This window comes from Mirounga angustirostris, unplaced genomic scaffold, assembly GCF_029215605.1.
Source record: "Mirounga angustirostris isolate CCGP_5_RB_7025 unplaced genomic scaffold, mMirAng1.0.hap1 SCAF_9, whole genome shotgun sequence".
Lineage (NCBI taxonomy): Eukaryota > Metazoa > Chordata > Mammalia > Carnivora > Phocidae > Mirounga > Mirounga angustirostris.
The window spans coordinates 50,582,759-50,602,355 of NW_026991717.1; the positions used below are offsets into that span (position 1 = coordinate 50,582,759).

Here is a 19,597-nt window from a genome sequence, read left to right on the forward strand (position 1 = left end):
ATAAATATTAAAACAATATATTAAGTACCATATAATTTAACAGTGAAGTCAAGAAAGCCATGGAGATCTTCAAGATTTACTAAATTTGATTGATCTGACCTGTGTTTTATCCTTCATTCTGTGTGGACAGAGTGACAAAGGATGACACAATCTAGTCATAGTAAAAGCACAAGAGGTTACTTTCACTGCTTATTTCAGTGCTTTAAGCAAATCAAAATACATTTTGTCCTTTTTGTTCCTTCAGGTCCAATTCTAATCAAAAGCAGCAAAGTTTGTCAGGTGGAAGAGACATAACTGAAAATAAAAAACAAGTCTATCATGAAGACTAAAGGCATTTGTAGAATTTTCCAGGCAGGAAAACAGATACCACAGATGCTGATTTAAAAAGTAAATGTTTGAGGGGCGCCTGGGTGGCTCAGTTGTTAAGCACCTGCCTTCGGCTCAGGTCATGATCCCTGGGTCCTGGGATCGAGCCCCACATCAGGCTCCCTGCTCCGTGGGAAGCCTGCTTCTCCCTCTCCCACTCCCCGTTTGTGTTCCCTCTCTCACTGTCTCTATCAAAAAATAAATTTAAGGGTGGGAGAATGGGTTAGCCTGGTGATGGGTATTAAAGAGGGCACGTTCTGCATGGAGCACTGGGTGTTATGCACAAACAATGAATCATGGAACAGTACATCAAAAACTAATGATGTAATGTATGGTGATTAACATAACAATAAAAAATTAAAAATAAATAAAACAAAAAAATTAAAAAAATAAATTTAAAAAATCTTAAAAAAAAAAAGTAAATGTTCGAGCTCACCAAATAATGCTCAAGTAGCATACACAGAGAAGAAAGATCTATTTTTGTAATGTCTTCAGGAAAAAAAAAAAATGGCATTGAAGGACTAGTAAGAAGGGAGAAATCAGGGTTAAGCAATAGTGGAAATGAAAAAGGTTTATAAAAGACACTCCCATTGGTAAGAAATTAACCTTAGAAATTATCATTTGAAAATAATTATCAAGTCTATTTTTAGTCTTATTTTGTACCCAACTTTATTTTAGGAGGTCCTCTCCCTCAAAAAGCTCAAATCTTAGGTGGGAAGACAACACTAATGTACATAAAAGACATGAAAATCATTATGGATTAAAACAAAAGTGATCTAAAATGCTGTATAGCTACTGGGGGAGAAAAACCATCAGTGCAAGTAGATGTGCCTAAGATGTCACATTCTTTTGAGTAATGACTTCTTATATAGAAATCAATAAGCTATGAAAAATTTACAACAGTATTATGTACTAATTGGCCCCTCCAGAAACCTCTAGTGAGAGAGTCAAATGCTTAGAGAAGGCAGCAGAGGCTGGGGTTTTGGCTGTACAACCTGTAACTTCAGCAAAGTCTGAGACTCCTTTTTTCAGCTGTAAATTTAAAGATACAAATGCCTATGACACTGAGTTTCTTCTAGAATTTAAATGCTACTAGATGTGTAGAACACTGTAAATGATAAGCTGCCAGAACACAAGGGTGGTAGTGACAGAGGTCACGGACATCATCACCATTGTGGTCCTCATCACCACCACCACCATCATCATCCTAGAAGAACAATTCTGTATCATGAATTTGTAGAGTGTAAACACATCATTAATGTAGTACTGTTAATAGAGTGGTGAAATTAATGTTTGTCAATGACTTTTTACTTAGTTAATTGAGGTATAACTGGCATACAATTAACTGCATATATTTAAAATGTGTAATTTACTAGGTCTGAGCACACGTATTCACCCATGTAACCACCACCACAATCAGTATAATTAACATATCCATCACCTCCAGGAGCTTTCTTGGACTTCTTACAACCACTTCCTCTTACCCTTTCCCTTTCCCACTCCCCAGGCAACCGCTGATCTGATGTCTTCCATGATTAGTTTACTATTAGTTTTTTATAATTTTATATAAATGGAATGAAACTGCACACTTTAATTCCTTCATTTAGCTTGAGATCTATTCATGTTGTGTACACCAACAGTTCATTTCCCTCTAGTACTGGGTAGTACTCTGCATATGTCACAACTTGCCTATCTAGTCACCTACTAAACACCCAGCACATTTGGGTGTTTAGTCTTTATCTATTACAAAGCAATCTGCTATAAATATTTGTGTATAAATCTTCATACAAGCACATGTTTTCTTTTTAAGAAACCAGCGGTTTACTCAAGTGGTTGTACCATCTTATATTCTCACCCGCCATAGAGTTCCTTGCCAATAGCTGGCAACAAAGGCATAAAGGTCTAAGGGAGACAACTGGAAGTATACTACTATAAAGTTTTTATACAGTGTGTGAAGTACAATATCACTGATAAGTTGACTGTGATAATTTAAAGATATATACTATATATCCTAAAGCTACTATTAAAATAACAAAATGAGATATAACTCAAAGTCAGTCAGATGTAACTGTAATAGTTGACAGGTCCAAGAAAAAAATGCAGAGAATAAAAAAAGAGACAAAGAACTCACCCTTCAACTAATTATGGAGTGGTGTTTCATTGTAGTTTTGCATTCCTGAATGATTAATGACACTGAATATTTTTCATATGAACATACTTAGCTATCCATGAAAATGTTCTGTGTGCATTTCAAATTAATGTGTACTCTGTTTTTCTTGGGTGAAGTGTTCTAAGTAGCAGACCTACAAGTAAGAGACTTATTTATGTCTTATATTTAAAATGTATTTCTTGGGGCGCCTGGGTGGCTCAGTCATTAAGCTTCTGCCTTCGGCTCAGGTCATGATCCCAGGGTCCTGGGATCGAGCCCCACATTGGGCTCCCTGCTCTGCGGGAAGCCTGCTTCTCCCTCCCCCACTCCCCTGCTTGTGTTCCCTCTGTCGCTGTGTCTCTGTCAAATAAATAAATAAAATTTTTAAAAATAAATAAATAAAATGTATTTCTTATAGGGTGGATATTGTTGGAGTTTGGGGTTTTTTTGTTCAATATGATAATCTCTGCCTTTTAAACCTGGTGTTTAGACTTTTTACATTGAATATGATCACTGACATATTTAGGTTTTAGTCTATCATCTTGCTATTTTTTAATTTCCCCATTTTTTTAAACACTCCTTTCCTTTTTCTGGTTTATTTTTTATAATTAAAATTTATCTATTTTGGTGATGTATTAGCTATAATATTTTTGTTCTCTTTTTAGTGGTTAGAGTTTATAGTACACATCTTTTATAGTAAACATCTTTAAATTACCACATTCAATCTACAAACAATATCATATCCTTTTATGTACAGTATAAGAACCTTACTATAGCCTATTTCCAGTTGTGTCCTCCAGACATTTCTGCAATCATTATTATATTTTAATTATTACATAAGGACTAGTTGTTACTGTGTTTAAATATTGAGTAATCTTTTAAATCAAAATAACATAATAGTTTATTATATTTGTCAATGTAGTTAGTATTGCCAATGTTCTTCATTTCTTTTTATGCATTTATATAAATCTACATTTTCATCTGGTATCACTTTTCTTTTGTTTAAAGGACTTTTGTTAACATTTCTTATAGTGCAGGTTGGAAGGAAAGGAATTCTTTCAGCTTCTTATGTCTGAAAAAGCCTTGGTTTTGCCTTAAAAATTATTTTGTTGCCTTTGATTTTGAAAGGCATTTTCCCTGAGTATAGAATTCTAGTTTGACAGTTTTTGCTTCAATAATTTAAAGATGTTGTCCTACTGTATTACTGCTAATATCATTTCTTGTGAGAAGTCTGCTGCCATCTTTATTTTTCTTACTCTGTATGTAGTATGTCTTTTTTCTCTGGAAGCTTTCAAGATTTTCTTTTCTTTCCCGGTTTTGAACAATGTGATGATGATGTACCTTGGTATAATTTTTTCCATTTTCTTATGCTTGAAGTTAAGCTTCTTGCATCTGTGGGTTTCTATTTTGATCAAACTTGAAAAAATTGGCTATTATCTACTCAAATATTTTATATTTTTTCTGTACCCGTTTTTCTCTTTTGTCCTTTAGAAGACTCCAATTACATGGTTTTGGGTGCTTGAAGTGGTCTCATTGCTCTATTTAAAAAAAATTATCTGTGTTTCGTATTTTTTCTATTATTATGTCTTTATTAATCTTTTCTTATGCAATATCTAATCTGCTGTCATTCCTAATCAGTGTTTCATTTTACATATTGTATGTTTCATTTGTAGGAGTTCAGTTTCAGGTGTATGGTTTTGTTTTGTTTTGTTTTGCCAATAGCTTCCATATCTCCACTTAACCTTTTACTCATGTGGGGTTATTCTGTACTGACTTTTCCATGGTTCTCTTTGGGTGGCTGGTTTGAACAAATGGCACTAGTGAGTGAAAGAAATAGTGTGGAAAGGGCCTTTACTGTGGTAATAGAAGAAAATGAGTCCTGCTTCTTTTACTGCACTTGTTGGAAGAATTCTTTAGAAACATTCTATTGACCTCCCTGAGCTTTAGCTTTCTCATCTGTAAATGACAACAATGCTTTGTAAAGCACTATGAAGTATAATACCTGTGACAGGAATTGAGGTACTGTAAATAGCTACACAAATATCAGTGCCTATAATTATGAGATTTGCAATGATTTGGGTTTTAGACTTTCCTTCCTAGACATTTATATTTGTTCAACAAGTCACTTGCTTATCTAGAACTTCTTTTGCTCATCCTTCAAATATTATCATGCTTTAAACACCCTTTATTTATGGGATGCCTGGGTGACTCAGTCGGTTAAGCACCTGCCTTTGGCTCGGGTCATGATCCCAGGGTTCTGGGATCAAGTCCCTCAACAGGCTCCTTGCTTAGCAAGGAGCCTACTTCTCCCTCTCCCTCTACACTCCCCCTGCTTGTGCTCTCTTTCTCTCTCTTTCAAATAAATAAATAAAATTAAAAAAAATAATAAACACCTTTTATTTAGAAATAACTGACTATCCTATTGTCAAGCCCAGCCAAGATGTCAGCACCAGGCAGAATTGCCCATTTCCCCTAACTTCTGGGGACTGGCTCTCCCTCCCTAGCTGATGATAGAAGCCTCAGCACCATCTCTATTCTAGTTAGGAGGAAAAAAAAAAAAAGCTCTGTAAAGGGGAGTAATCATCTTTCATATTTACCTCAGTGTCTGTAGCACCTAGAAGACTGCCTCATGAATGATTTAGTGTTCTAAAGATTGTTAGAGCTGGTACTAAAAAAAAAAGCCTAGAAAATTAGATTTTACACTTTATTTTTCTTGGTCAATGGACATCTCTAAACTTCCAGTTTGGACTAGCATGTTGCTCTCCTTTTCCTGCCTTCAAAATGGTTGGTCCACACATGGGGTATACCCAAGAGGTGGGAGGATGAACTAAACAGAGGTTGATTAGAATTGTAATATTTGGGTCTTAAAAACCCTTGACAGATCCAGATCGTTAAGAGTGTCTTGACCAGATATATTCCACTCAGGGGCAATTGCTTCAACCTACGGGTCAAATCAGTCACCAGCAGACCACCAGGATATCTCTCCTCTCCCTTCCTCACACAAAGCACAACTGATGGGTGTAAGGTGTTCTTACCACAGCCTGGTATTTCATAAAGATGAACTGACTAATTGGTTAAAATGCAAAGAAATTTCCTGGCAGAAATCTCTGAGTGCTAGAGTTGAAAGACATACAGTCACAGGACCGAGGCTATTATGGACCACATGGAAGCTGATGATATATGAACAGCTACTGAGCAGTGACCAGGAATCAAACCAGAGTACAGAGGAGAGAGGGAAGAAGAGGGCAGGAGGGACCAAGTGATAGGAGAAAGAGAGGGAGAGAAGAAATAAGTAGAGATAGAGAAAAACAGATACAGATGAACAAATGGTCAGAGAAAAAGAGAGAGGAATCAAAGGGCATATAATTTCTGCCATTTTGGAGTTCTTATTTGCTTTTTCCTGGATTCCCTCAAGGGCTTTCCGTGTCCATGTAAAAATCCCTTTTCCATGGTCCAGTTTAAGTGTGAGGGGGTTCTTTTTCTTCTCACCCAGAGGCATCCTTACAAAATAGTCCTCATTGACCCAAGGGTTTGCTGTTTGTAATCCAATGGCTCCCTCAAGATTTGGGGGATTCTGTTTGAATTCTATTTAATCCTGAGTTTGAAACTAAGCACAAGGTCTTCTGTATCTTGGTCTATGGAACATCACAATGCCATCTCCAAGGGTCTGTCCTAATCTGAAATTTTAGGGTTTGTTGACTGGCAATCAATTCTTTTTGAGAACCCTAAGCGTAGTGAATTCAGCCCAGATCTCTTTCCACAGACCCTTCCTCTCCTTATTACAAAATCCTCTGGAGTTTTCTGGAATGAAGCAGTGATAATGTATTCTACCAGCTCTGTTTTGTGTGGATGGGTAATGGCTCAATCTCACTGACTAAGTGAAAAGCAGTATTGGTTATAGTGTCTCTCCATTGCCAGGCACATTCACAATGTAGACAACGGTTAGTAAACAAATCTCTAATCCCATGAAGTGTGACTAAACTCCTTGCTTTCAACAACTGTGGAACAACCTTCCTGACAAATGACTTCCCGATGCTACTACCGTCTTTGTAAGCTAGCCCAGACAACTGAGGAAATACTCCCTTCCCACATAGCCCAGACGAGGCTTGTGCTAGTGATCTAGGCAATAAATCAAATCACTGGTTACATTCAGGCTGTCATTTTAAAATATTAATCTGCTGTGCTATGGAGCTATTTGTATTTAATTGCAGTATTTAAAGAAGCCATCTCCTCCTCTAGAGCTTTGTGTATGCTTAATTCCTGCTCAGTCCTCAGCTGAGCGGCCCCTGGCAGGGTGGAGAGCCATGGGCCTGAGGCGCTGTGTGTGCCCTGCATTTTGTTAGCTGTGAATTCAACATGGCTGAGGCCATTCTTCCAAATGGCCAAGGCGATTATGCTTCTATAAACAACAGCTTTACGAGTTTGATGCTCACATGTTAAGAGTTTGCATGTTCATTGCCTCTTAACAAAAAATTTTATTGTGTCAAGGTGGGGAGTAATTTTTTTTTCCACACTGCCCACTGTGAGACAGATTCACAGATGCTGACGGGTTTTTTGGAGGTCAAGAAGCATGTTAATCCAGAAAATTTCTGGAACTCAAGTTTATAAACTAGTAAGCCAGACAGCTTTTTGGTATAACGTGAAGTCACTCTTCAAGTCAGTACTTTCTATGGACCTTGTAAGTACAGTGATTTGCATAAAATGGGCACTCAGGAAATGTGGTTAGGATTTAATTGATACCCACTAAACAAGTGGAAGTGATTGTCCAGTCAATTACATAAGTAAGGTGTTTAAACACCACTGCTGTGCCTATTCAATACCACCATAAATATTCCTACCACAGGAATTATGTTGACTAGACTTTGTTATTAAAATAATTCTTGGGCGCCTGGGTGGCTCAGTTGGTTAAGCAACTGCCTTCGGCTCAGGTCATGATCCTGGAGTCCCGGGATCGAGTCCTGCATCGGGCTCGAGTCCCGCATCGGGCTCCCTGCTTGGCAGGGAGTCTGCTCCTCCCTCTGACCCTCCCCCCTCTCATGTGCTCTCTGTCTCTCTCATTCTCTCTGTCTCAAATAAATAAATAAAATCTTTAAAAATAAAATAAAATAATTCTTTAATACAAATTAAAAATATAACAAAGAGAAACCATCTTGCACTGTTGGTGGGAATGCAAACTGGTGTAGCCACTCTGGAAAATAGTATGGAGTTTCCTCAAAAAGTTAAAAATAGAATTACCCTATGGTCCAGCAATTGCACTACTAGGTATTTACCAAAAGACTACAAAAACACTAATTCAAAGGGGTACATGTTCCCCAATGTTTAAAACAGCATTATCTACAATCTCCAAATTATGGAACTAGCCCAAGTGTCCATTGACTGGTGAATGGATAAAGAAGATGTATACACACACACACACACACATATACATACTGGAATATTATTCAGCCATAAAAAAGAATGAAATCTTGCTATTTGCAATGATGTGGATCGAGTTCGAAAGTATTACGCTAAGCAAAATAAGTCAGTCAGAGAAAGACAAAAAACATACGATTTCACTCATAGGTAGAATTAAGAAACAAAACAAATGAACAAAGGGAAAGAGAGGGGTGGGGACAATCCAAGAAACAGACTCTTAACTATAGAGAACACACTGATGGTTACCAGAGGGGAGGTGGGTAGGGGGATGGGTGAAATAGGTGATGGGGATTAAGGAGGGCACTTGTTGTGATGAGCACTAGGTGTCCTATGGAAGTGTTGAATCACTATACTGTACACCTGAAACTAATATTATACTGTACGTTAACTAACTGGAATTTAAGTAAAAACAAAAAAAATAAAAAATAGAAAAAAAAATAATGCATGCCCGCTAGCTTCCCTCTAGGAAGGAATCAGCATGAAGTTTTATTTCATAAGTTAGTAAAAACAAACCACCAACTATCAACTACAGAGTCTTTTAGAAAGAACAGTAACTATGTAACATAAATGTAACTTTGTAACTCCAAAATTTCTTATTCAAATAGACAGAGTATACTGCCATTTACTCTCTAAAACTCACTGGAAGAAACTTACTCCTTTTCCTCTGGAGGCAATGATTTATGATAAGCATAAAACATTTTATTAACTATAGCATAGGTAAATAAAATCAAATGTCATAATTAATTATGAAATGATCAAATATACAACTTACTAGGATTAAAGAACAAAGAAAACAAGCACTTTAGATTTATTTGATACTTTATCATTTCAAAGCACTTTCATATACCTTACCTTAATACATATCCATATGATGCTTTAAAAATTGTGTGTGTTTACAACCCCTCCTAACCCATATTTCTGCCAGAGTGCAAATGGTCATGCCTCTGTTCTCGGCAAATACTCTCCAGAGTGCCTCATCCTTAAAATCACACATCTTGGTCTTTTGAAGATGAAAATTTCAAACTTCTTTTTTCAACTCATGGTAAGAGAGGCAAAATTAAAAGTGAAATGACTTAGCATTAATCTCTGGAGGGTATCAAATTGCCATTAATGGGGGGGATTATTAAGCTTTCAAAAATTGTTTTAAAAATTTCTTCATTTGCATTTTCATTTTACCAGCTTTGTGACTGCCTGCTTTGTTCTGGTCAAAGCACTTTTCCTAAGACAATAGTTTACATGTTGGAAAAACCATCCTTCTTTATTTTTATTTGCATCTTCTTTGTGGCTTCAGAACAGGGGACTGCTCTGTAGTCTCAGCTCTACTATAACCTGAGATTCAAGTGTTTTGCCAATAAAATGAGGGAGTTGAATACAAGAATCTCTCAGATCCTCTGCCAATTTAGGTTCTGTAATTCTTATTTTGGTAATACTTTCCTTTTACAGCACCTTGTTTATTAGTCTTTTCTCGGCCTCACTATTCAGATTAGAACTTTTTTTTTTTTACATGCAAACATAAGTCCTGAATCTTACCACAAAGAATGTCATGTTACTAATGCTAATAATGCTAATAATTAATAATGATAATACTGCCATATTTAATTCTTACCAACTGCCATGAAATCTATATACATTATCTCAATATAACAATCCTATGAAGGAAGCATTGTGATCCCAATTTTTCATATTGAAAAAAACTAAAGCTCAGAATTTAATTCCCCAAATGCAAACTATAGTCATATTATTAATAAGATATCTCATTTTCAGAATGTCAGGATACCATTTTACACTCCAGCTCACAGGGCAGAACTGTCAAGGTAGTGGGAGGCATGGATGAGCTCATCTATGACATGTATGTATTTTTCAAAATCTGTTCATAAATTCACTATGAACTCATTTTCTCCTGCCAAAAACAAACAAACAAACCCTTACAACAGAAGATAAATTTGCAATTCCCATGCCATTTCATGGTAAAATGAAAGCATGCACAGGTACATCCAAAATAGTATTTCTGGAACCAGCGATGTAGAACCTCAGGATTAAGAATGGAATACTAGAGTTCTAGAAACTGGAAACAAAAAGAGCTACTGTTGAAAATTTAGGCATTTGTTTTTAGAAAATATGTGTGAGTGTAACTTAACACTCACATATTTTGTCAGTAAACTAAAAAAATATTGTGAAAAATTATGAAAATTATATATTATATGAACAGCAGGGCACAAAGGGTTTGAATTTGAATTTCTTCTTCCTTGAAAACAGTGTTGCTTAAAAAATAGATATATTGTTATTGCCATTGTAGATAATGCTTTCTCTCAAAAGAAAGAGAGAGGCATACAGTAAATTGTAGGAAAACTGCCCCAAAATACAGATAATTCATATCTTAACCATCCATTCCAGTATACTCTTCTGTGTACTTGTCCCATCAATTATGAGGCCTTCTACTTTGTTAGGTGGGAACAAACACTATTCCTGACCTAGATGAGCACCGGGCACTGTCATACCAAGATCTTTTGGTGGCCCTTACCTAATTCTTGGGTAGTTTCCTCACATGCCTGCACTTATCATTATTCAGCTGATTTCTCAAGGGAACCCTTTGCAGGATTAAAATATTAGAGTAAGTATTTCCACTACTGTGTTCCTTTGGATGCTTTCTTTCTTTTTTTTAAAGATTTTATTTATTTATTTGACAGAGAGAGACACAGCGAGAGAGAGGGAACACAAGCAGGGGGCGTGGGAGAGGGAGAAGCAGGCTTCCCGTGGAGCAGGGAGCCCGATACGGGGCTCGATCCCAGGACGCTGGGATCATGACCTGAGCCGAAGGCAGACGCTTAACAACTGAGCCACCCAGGTGCCCCTGGATGCTTTATTTCACACATGTAACTGGCAACCTATGGATCAAATATCTCTACAATTTAGATGTTGTTTGACATGCCTTGTGTTGGTTCTCATACTGTTTTATTTCATTTTGCTTATCAATTAAATGAGATTTTCGGACTTTCTAATTGTAGTCAAGAGGGAATAATGGATGGGAAATACTCTTCCACATGAAAAATCAAAAAGGGAACAAAGTATATGGTTTTCAATATACTGGAGATCTGTCAAGGAAGGACAGTGTTCCCAAGGAAACAAAAAACAAACAAGGTGAGCCTTGTGATTACTTCAGCTAACTGCCTGGATGTAGTTTTCAGGTCACTGCACAAGGAGAGGGAACTCAGGTGGAGTCTATTAGACTCTTTGAATGGAAAAGACAGAGCTAAAAATCTGGGAAGACAAAGGCAGCTAAAGGCCACAGGCATAATGTCAAAAAGAAGAGAACTCAACGGAAAGAAAACTTTGACAATCTGCAGAGGGTTCCTCTTGAGCAATCAAGTGAGTCATGGTAAGTGCACACATTGAAACTACCGAAGGCCTGGTTAAGACGCATCAAAAGGATTAGCTCGAACAGTGCACAGCACTCACCAAGACCAGAAATAGTGCTTGTTTCTACCTGGAAGCCTTGAAAAATTTATCATTCATGAGTCAGTAGGCAGAATACACAGCAGAGTCTTGCTTCAGTAATGAGGAATAATTAGCCCAAAGCTGAGCACTATTTCATTTCCACTTAACAAATTCGAAAAGCAACATCCAAAAAACCAAACTGTTCCCATGTGCCTTAACCATATCTCAGAGCAAAGTTCAGTAATATTTATAGGGGATGCCAATAATATCCACCAACCAGTGAGGTAATATTTGCAATGTCTGGCATCCAGTATAAAATTACCAGGCATGTGAAGTAGCAGAAAAATGTGACACATAATGAAGAGAAAAACTGATCAGTCAAAATGGACACAGATGTTAGAATTGGCAGTCAAGGACATCAAAAGAGTGATAAATTTCGCATGTGTTCAAAAAGTGAAGTAGAGAAAGTGCCAAGGGAATAAGAAGAGAAGTCATAGACGGGGAGAAAATATTTTCAAAAGGCACAGGTGATAAAGGACTATTATCCAAAATAGTCAAAAGACTTTTAAAACTCAACATAAAAAAAAAAAAAACTTAAAAATTTCTTCTTAAAAACATTGCCAAAGAAGATATACAGATGGCCAGTAAGCATTTGAAAAGATGCTGCATATCAGATGTCATCAGGGAAATGCCAATTAAAACAACAATATACCACTATACACCTATCAGAATGGCCAAACACTGGAACATAGACAACACCAAATGTTAAAGAGGATCCAGAGCGACAGGAACTCTAATTCTTTGCTACTGGGAATGCAAACTGGTACAGCCACTTTAAAAGTCAGTTTGACTTTTGACAAAACAAAATATACTCTTACCATACAATTCAGTAATTATGCTTCTTGGCTTTTACCCAAAGAAATTGATAACTTATGTTCACACAAAAATTTGCATATGGATGTTTATAGCAGCTTTATTCTTAATTGCCAAAACTTGGAAGCAACCAAGATGTTCTTCGGTAGGTCAATGGATAAACTGTGACACATCTAGACAATGGAATATTATTTAGTGCTAAAAAGAAATCAACTATCAAGCCACATAAAAGACATGGAGTAAACTTAAATGCACTGTATGATTCCAACAGTATGACGTTCTTCAAAAAACAAAACTATGGAGATAGTAAAAAGATCAGTGGTTATCAGGGATTCAGGGATAGGGGGTGATGAATAGGTGGAACACAGGATTTTTAAGGTAAAGTACTCTGTATGATACCATGATGATAGACACACATCATTATTTATTTGTCCAAACCCATAAAATATAAACCACTGGCAGTGAACCATAATGTAAACATGGTCTTTGGGTGATAATGATGTGTCAGCGTAGGTTTATCAATTGTAAAAGAAAATAATACCACTTTCAAGGATGGGGGAGTGTTAGTAGTAAGGGGAGGCTATGGATATGTGGGGGTAAAAGGCTATGGATATGTGGGTATACCCTCCCCTCAATTTCTCTGTGAACTTAAAACTTCTCTAAGAAAATAAAGTCTTAATAAAAAAAAAAAAAAGTTAAGTAGAGACATGGAAGATACAAAGACCTAACTTGAACTTCCTGAGATGGAAACTGAAATATCTGGGATGAAAAATACAGTGGCTTGGATTAATAACAGATTAGACATGATCGAAGAAAAGGTGAGTGAATTTAAACACATCACAATAGAAATAATCCAAAGTGAAACACAGAAAAAAAGGAAAGAGAGAGAGAAAGAGAAAAGATAAACAAACATTCCATCAGTGGGTTGTGGGACAACTTCAAAGGACCTAATATATTTATAAGGGGAATCTCCAAAAGGTAGAGGCAGAAAGAATAGAGAAATAGCCAAAATGTTTCCAAATTTGAAGAAAACTGCAGACTCACAGTCCCAAGTGATTCAATAAACCCCACACACCAAAAACACAAAGAAAACCACACCATGGTACAACACTATCATATTGTGCAACTGAGTAAAGAAAACATTGTCTTAATAGCAACTAGGGAGAAAAGAAGACATGCACAGAGGAACAAAGATGAGGGCAACAATGGATTTCTAAGAACAAGAACAGCATGTAAACACAAAGACGATGGAAAAATACCTTCCAAGTTTTTCTTTTAAATGGCATTCAGAATCGTATGAGTATCTCAAAAATGCAGTAAAAGCATTAGACAAACTACAACATCTGTTTCTGATCAAAACTGTCCACATACTGGAAATAGAAGATGACTGCCTCAACTGGGTAAATGGCATCTACAAAAAGCCTACAGCTAATATCATAGTTAACCAAGAAAGCAATGTGTTCCACCTAAGACTGAGAATAAGGCCAGGATATGTGCTTTTGTCACTTCTACTTGGTATCATATTGGAAATCTTAGCCAGAGCAATAAGGCAATCAAAACTGTATCAGGTTTCTTTGTGTGTGAAAAATGATAGCGGATTCTAAAATTCTAATTCAAAGGTTCTAAAATAGATAAAATAACTGAAAAAAATAAAAGTTGGAGGACTAACAATGATTTTAAGACTGATTATAAAGTAAAACTGCAGTAATCCATACTGTGTGGTATTGGCATACATATGGATAAATAGATAAATGGAACAGAACAATCTAGAAATAGATCAACACATATATGGATAGCTGAATTTTATTAAAGGTGCAAAAGCAATTCAGTAAAGAAAGGATAGTGCTTTCAAAAAATGGTGCCGGGACCACTGGATCGCAATATGCAAAATAAGAAACTTAGGTCTATAACTTCTACCACATTAGAAAATTACCTCAAAAATGTATGATGGGCCTATATGTAAAACATAAAACTATAAAAACCTTACACAAATACAAAATACAAAAACAGTAAAAATGGGCAAAATAAACACTTAACTAAAAAAGATACACGGACAGCAAATGACAGATGCTTGAAACCATCAGTCATCAGAGAAATGCAAAATAAAACCACTATAACACTATACTACACATATATAAGAATTGCAAAAATCTAAAAGACTGGCCTTACAAAGTGTTAGAAGTGTGTAATGACCTGGAACTCCCATACATTGGTGATGGAAATTTAAGATGGTACAACCACTTGGAAAAATTATCTTAAAAATTAAATCTATTCATAATAGGCATTCCAGCTATTTTACTCTTAGGTACTTATTCAAGAGAAATGTGTATAAATATTTGTATGGACATATGTTTACAAGTTTCCGAACGACTTTATTTTTAATAGCTAGTTAAAACTAGAAACAAACCAATTGTCCCTCAAAAGGTGAATGCATAAACAAACTTTGATATTTTATTACAATGAAATGCTACGCAGCAATACAAAGAAATGATCTATTGTTGAATCCTACAACATGGATGGGTTTCAAAATAATTACACTGAGTCAATCAAACCACACAAAAGAAGAATGCATAGTGCATGCTCTATTTTTATAAAAATCTACAAAATGCCAAATTAAAAGTATTCCATAGCATCATAAAGGAGATCAGTGATTGCCTTGTCATGGAGGGAGTTAAGAGAGATGGCCTCACTGGGGCATGAATACGGGGTTAGGGATATGTTGGTTATATTGTTAGTGGTGATGGCTCCATAGAGGTATAAGGCAGATCAAACTTAACAAATAGTACACTTTAAATATGTAGACTTACATTTTGTCAATTTTACTTCAATAAACCTGGTTTTAAATTTTCAGACTTCCAGCTTCTCCTGAGAAACTGGGGGCTCTAGCTGCATTGCATCTGCATGATTATGTGGCCATGGAAGCTGTATTTTTCCAAGTCACTTGCTCTAAGTTTGCCATAGTCCTGTCCTTTTTGTTGCCCTTACCCTGTTTGATTCATTTGAGTTGACTGCTTTAGAGATTTGAATTTATGACTATCAATTGATTTTTTTTTGAAAGATTTTATTTATTTGACGGAGAGAGACATAGCGAGAGAGAGAACACAAGCAGGGGGAGCTGGATGAGGGAGAAGCAGGCTCCCAGCTGAGCAGGGAGCCCGACATGGGGCTCTATCCCAGGACCCTGGGATCATGACCTGAGCCGAAGGCAGACGCTTAAATGACTGAGCCACCCTGGCGCCCCTATCAATTGATTTCTTGTCTTCTGTTAACAAAGTGATGCTAAAATAGTTTCTTCCATCAGCATAAAGGGAGGAACTATCCAAACTCATTCTATGGCATCCTGTTATTTGGTCCCAACTGATTTTCCAAACCTATTTCTGAACACTCTCTCCATCAGCCCACACATACAAAAGCTCTCTTTTCTTACTCACTATTGCCTACATTTCCAAACAAGCTGTATGTGTTGGGTTTGCTCACTTGGTATGTTAACAAGATCCCTGTTTACACCATCAGCATAGAAAGGAAGGAAGAAAAAGAAAGGACTCAGGGTTCAGAATTTTCATTTCTATCAAATGCTAATTGGAAAGTCATCTTATGTCTCTAGAAAGAAAAGAACCTATGCCAGAAAAATAATTTCTTACCATTTGGTACAAAATATAAGAGGCTTAAAAATAAATGACCTCTCTGACAGTGAGAGGTTGTAAACGTTATCATCAACCATTTCATCATGGTGTAGGTGTGATGGGCCAGGTGATGCCCAAAATCTTTTTACTGTCCTTAGTCCTAAATCTTCGATGTCAGTATATTGCTGAATCAAGCCAGTAAATTCCAAATTATGTTGGGTCAACCGAAGTTAAAGATCATATTTTAATCTTTTTTTTCCTCCTGTATAGTCACCCCAACCATGCCACCTTTTGTTTGAAATACTCTTTTTATTCACTTTCTTCCAAAGATAAAGAATAATGTGAGTATTAAGTGACTTCATAACATTAATTTCACTTTTGATAATTTCTGCTTAGATAGTATTAAATATGAGATAATTATTGTTTCTATATTTTGCATGTCTGCCTTAAATTTATCCCCAAATATATCAATACTTATAATAGTTTCACATGATATACTTACAAATAAAACTTCTCATCCCATACTGGATTCAAGTTTCCAAAAATGGTTTTCGTTCTTCTTTTGTTCTTTCCCACTTGAACAGTAACATATGGGTCACTCGACCCTGTTTTGTCTTTTGCCTGTAAACCTTGTGCCGAAACCACTGAAATAAACCAAAATAGAAATTTTAATATAAAGATTTCCTCAAACAAACAAAAATAACAAAGGGCAGTTTTTCTAACACTTTGCACCCTGGGTTTGTGCAAAGGAATGCTAAAATAGTTTCTTCCATCAGCATAAAGGGAGGAACTATCCAAACTCATTCTATGGCATCCCGTTATTTGGTCCCAACTGATTTTCCAAACCTATTTCCTTTATTGAGGAAATGAACATTAGGACTTAAAAATATTCAATGAAAGAATGAAAACACTGAATATTAAAACCTTCCTTGAGTAAATATTTGCTTTTGTCTGCAATGAGTAGCAGCCATATACATATACTTTCATATTCACACCAGCTATATACTTATATACACATTACTACATAAATGTATAGAAAAATAAAGATGCACATACAATATGCCAAAAGGCATCCAACATAATTCAAAGGTCTGTGATTTAAAATATATTTCTATTTGTGAGTTTGCTGTCACTACTGAACAACTCAACCTAGTTAAAAAAAAAAAGCAACTTTATTTTATCTTACAAGTACCATATGAGTAAGTTAAGAGGCTTGGTAAACATTAACACAACATATATGCACTTGCTGTTGTTATAGGCAACCTAAGAAGTTCAAATTACTACACATCACTAAGCTCAAACTGCCTTCACTCAAGGATCAAATGTTTGAGGGGTACTGATCAAGGATTAAGTAAAATGATGTGTGTTTTCTCATTAAGAAAAACTGACTAGAGAGATTTTTGGCTACTCTTGTAATTTATCAGTGGTGGGCAGCTACAAAGCTAATTGCGGGATATTGATGAATATGTTGTAAAAGAGAAACTTCTTCCTCTAGAAGAGCTTTTGATTAGAACAAATTGCAATTACTTCAATTATCTAGTATATATTTTAGAAATTTCAAGTACCAACTACATGTCTTACCAATATTGACAAGTTTGAAAACATTCTACTTATTTTACCTATAATTGTTATTAAGCAGTGATTTCTAAGACACATAAAAATCTCAATGTGGAATCAAAATTTTCAAGACAACTATTTTTACCTGTAATGGTTATTTTTGCTGACCACTTAGATGTCCCATCCAGTACACTCTGCTTGGCTGCTTTTGTGTATTGCACAAAATCTTCTTTAGAAATCTGAAACATTTCCTGAATTACTTCAAACACCTCCGGCCTGTTTTTCTCCCTAATCTTCATTCTTTCTTTCATAGCCATAATAATGGTCTGAGTCTTGTCTTCGGCACCATGCTTAGAACTCTTTTCTGCTGCTCCTATAATGGAAAAATGAGTGGTGACGTAAATGCACATAAAATTACTTTTTGATGGCCCAAGAGGGAGAGAAAGAAGGAATAGGAGAATGAATAAGTGGTTTCATTCTGAGGAGTCAGGGTACCTTCTTCACAGAACATCAGGGCAATATAAATGCTGCTGGACAAAATATCTAGGCTGAGATTCAGAACCAGCCTTTGTGTTAATGGCAAGTAAATGGACTTCCATGATTCCCAGTTTTGTCACAGCTGTATTATTTGCTTAAATCAGGGGTTGTGCAAATATATGGTTTGAATTTTCAAAGAGCTAAAAAGAATGCACACAGTCAAATATGGCATATACCACCTGCAAAACAAAACTGAGAAATAGATAGGATATATATGGCAAATGTCTCCCCAAAGTCAGTATTTCAAATACTTGGGTTCAAAGTGCTTAATTATTTTTAATGATGGAACTTACCATAATTAAGTGCTTAAATTCTTTTTGTAAAATAAATACCACCATTCTCTCTTATATATTGAAATCCAGGGTAAGATTTTACTTGGAATTAAAGTGATTCTGCTGTTTAAAAAGGATTTAGAAACCAGTGGGTAGATGACCTCTAAATACATGATGGATCACAGGCCTCAACTCTCACTTTGTGATATGGCCATAGTTTTTAATAGGATAAATTCATTCTACTTAAAACCCTTTTTGATTTCCAGGATTTTTTTATTTTTTTATTTTTTTTATGATTGGTCTCAACTTTCTGGGCATTTTTGTTTATAACACTAATCCTTCTGGCAATGAAGGATTTCCAAAGGTCCATTCTTGGATCCCTCACCTTCTCCAGCTACCTGCCAGGTATTTTCAGTGCTCTCTGTGGCCTCTGGGTTGTGCAATATTATACGACAAGTTAACAATGAACCATGATCCCAACTCTCATGGCTCCTTAGTGAGTTTTAAATGAGAAAACAAAACCCCACGGACCAGTGTTGCGGGAGCTGCCACTGCTGATACCAAATATTTTGGGGTGCCAAACAAAGGTCATGTAGTGAAAAGAATAAAAAACAAAACTCATGTTCACAGCTGGTAACAGTTCCAATTTTCATCTACATGACTGTATTACCCAACTTACAATTTTTTGAAATGTATTTCTGAAATAGGCATATTAATATCTGGTAGAATGTTTAGAGATTAAATAAGACAAGTTATCTGCATGATTTCTACCACAAGGGATAGCCTCACTAATGTTCTCTGAATCTAAGTATTTTAAGCCCAAATGAAGCACAGAAGCTAAGACAAAGAGGAAAAGGTCAGCCGTTAGCTTTCCTTATAATAAACTCATATTCAACAGGAGTACTTTAGTGAAAATCTTGATTTATTTGAAAGTATGACGTTTGTTTCCTAAAGTGGAAAAAACACATTCATAATAACCAAGGTATAATTAGACAAAGTTAAAGGGATGAATATTCTAATGGTATAAAGAGCAGATTCCCCGTCTTTATCTTAAAACAACAACAACAAAACAAAAACAAGGAAAAAAAAAACTTTGAGGACTTAAACCACATTAAAAAAAATACTAAAAATGACTGCATTACATTTAATGTAATTTGAAAGGACATTCTAAATGCCCTAGTCATCTGTTAAAACAGGCCATAGAAAAGCTACGCATCTGTAAATTGCATATCCTTAAATAATTAAGCATGTTTGTAATTTATCAACAATAGCTTAACTGTGCATGCATAATTCTTATACAGTAAAACTAGCTTAGGCTACTTGAATAGTCCCAGCTACCCAATAGGCATATTTTACTTCAAGTACTGAAA

General features: G+C 35.9%; 1 protein-coding gene across 2 annotated transcripts in view; it reads right to left on the reverse strand.

Annotated features, from left to right (window-relative positions):
- The window catches only part of UNC13C (unc-13 homolog C), a 564,880-nt gene that overhangs the window by 320,080 nt on the left and 225,203 nt on the right, over nt 1–19,597 (reverse strand). For both annotated transcript variants that reach the window (XM_064570458.1, XM_045900049.2), the window contains 2 exons: nt 17,564–17,791; nt 16,364–16,505 (listed from right to left, as the gene is read on the reverse strand). In XM_064570458.1, coding sequence (XP_064426528.1) covers nt 16,364–16,505; nt 17,564–17,791 — 370 coding nt within the window. The remainder of the gene's footprint in view (nt 1–16,363; nt 16,506–17,563; nt 17,792–19,597) is intronic.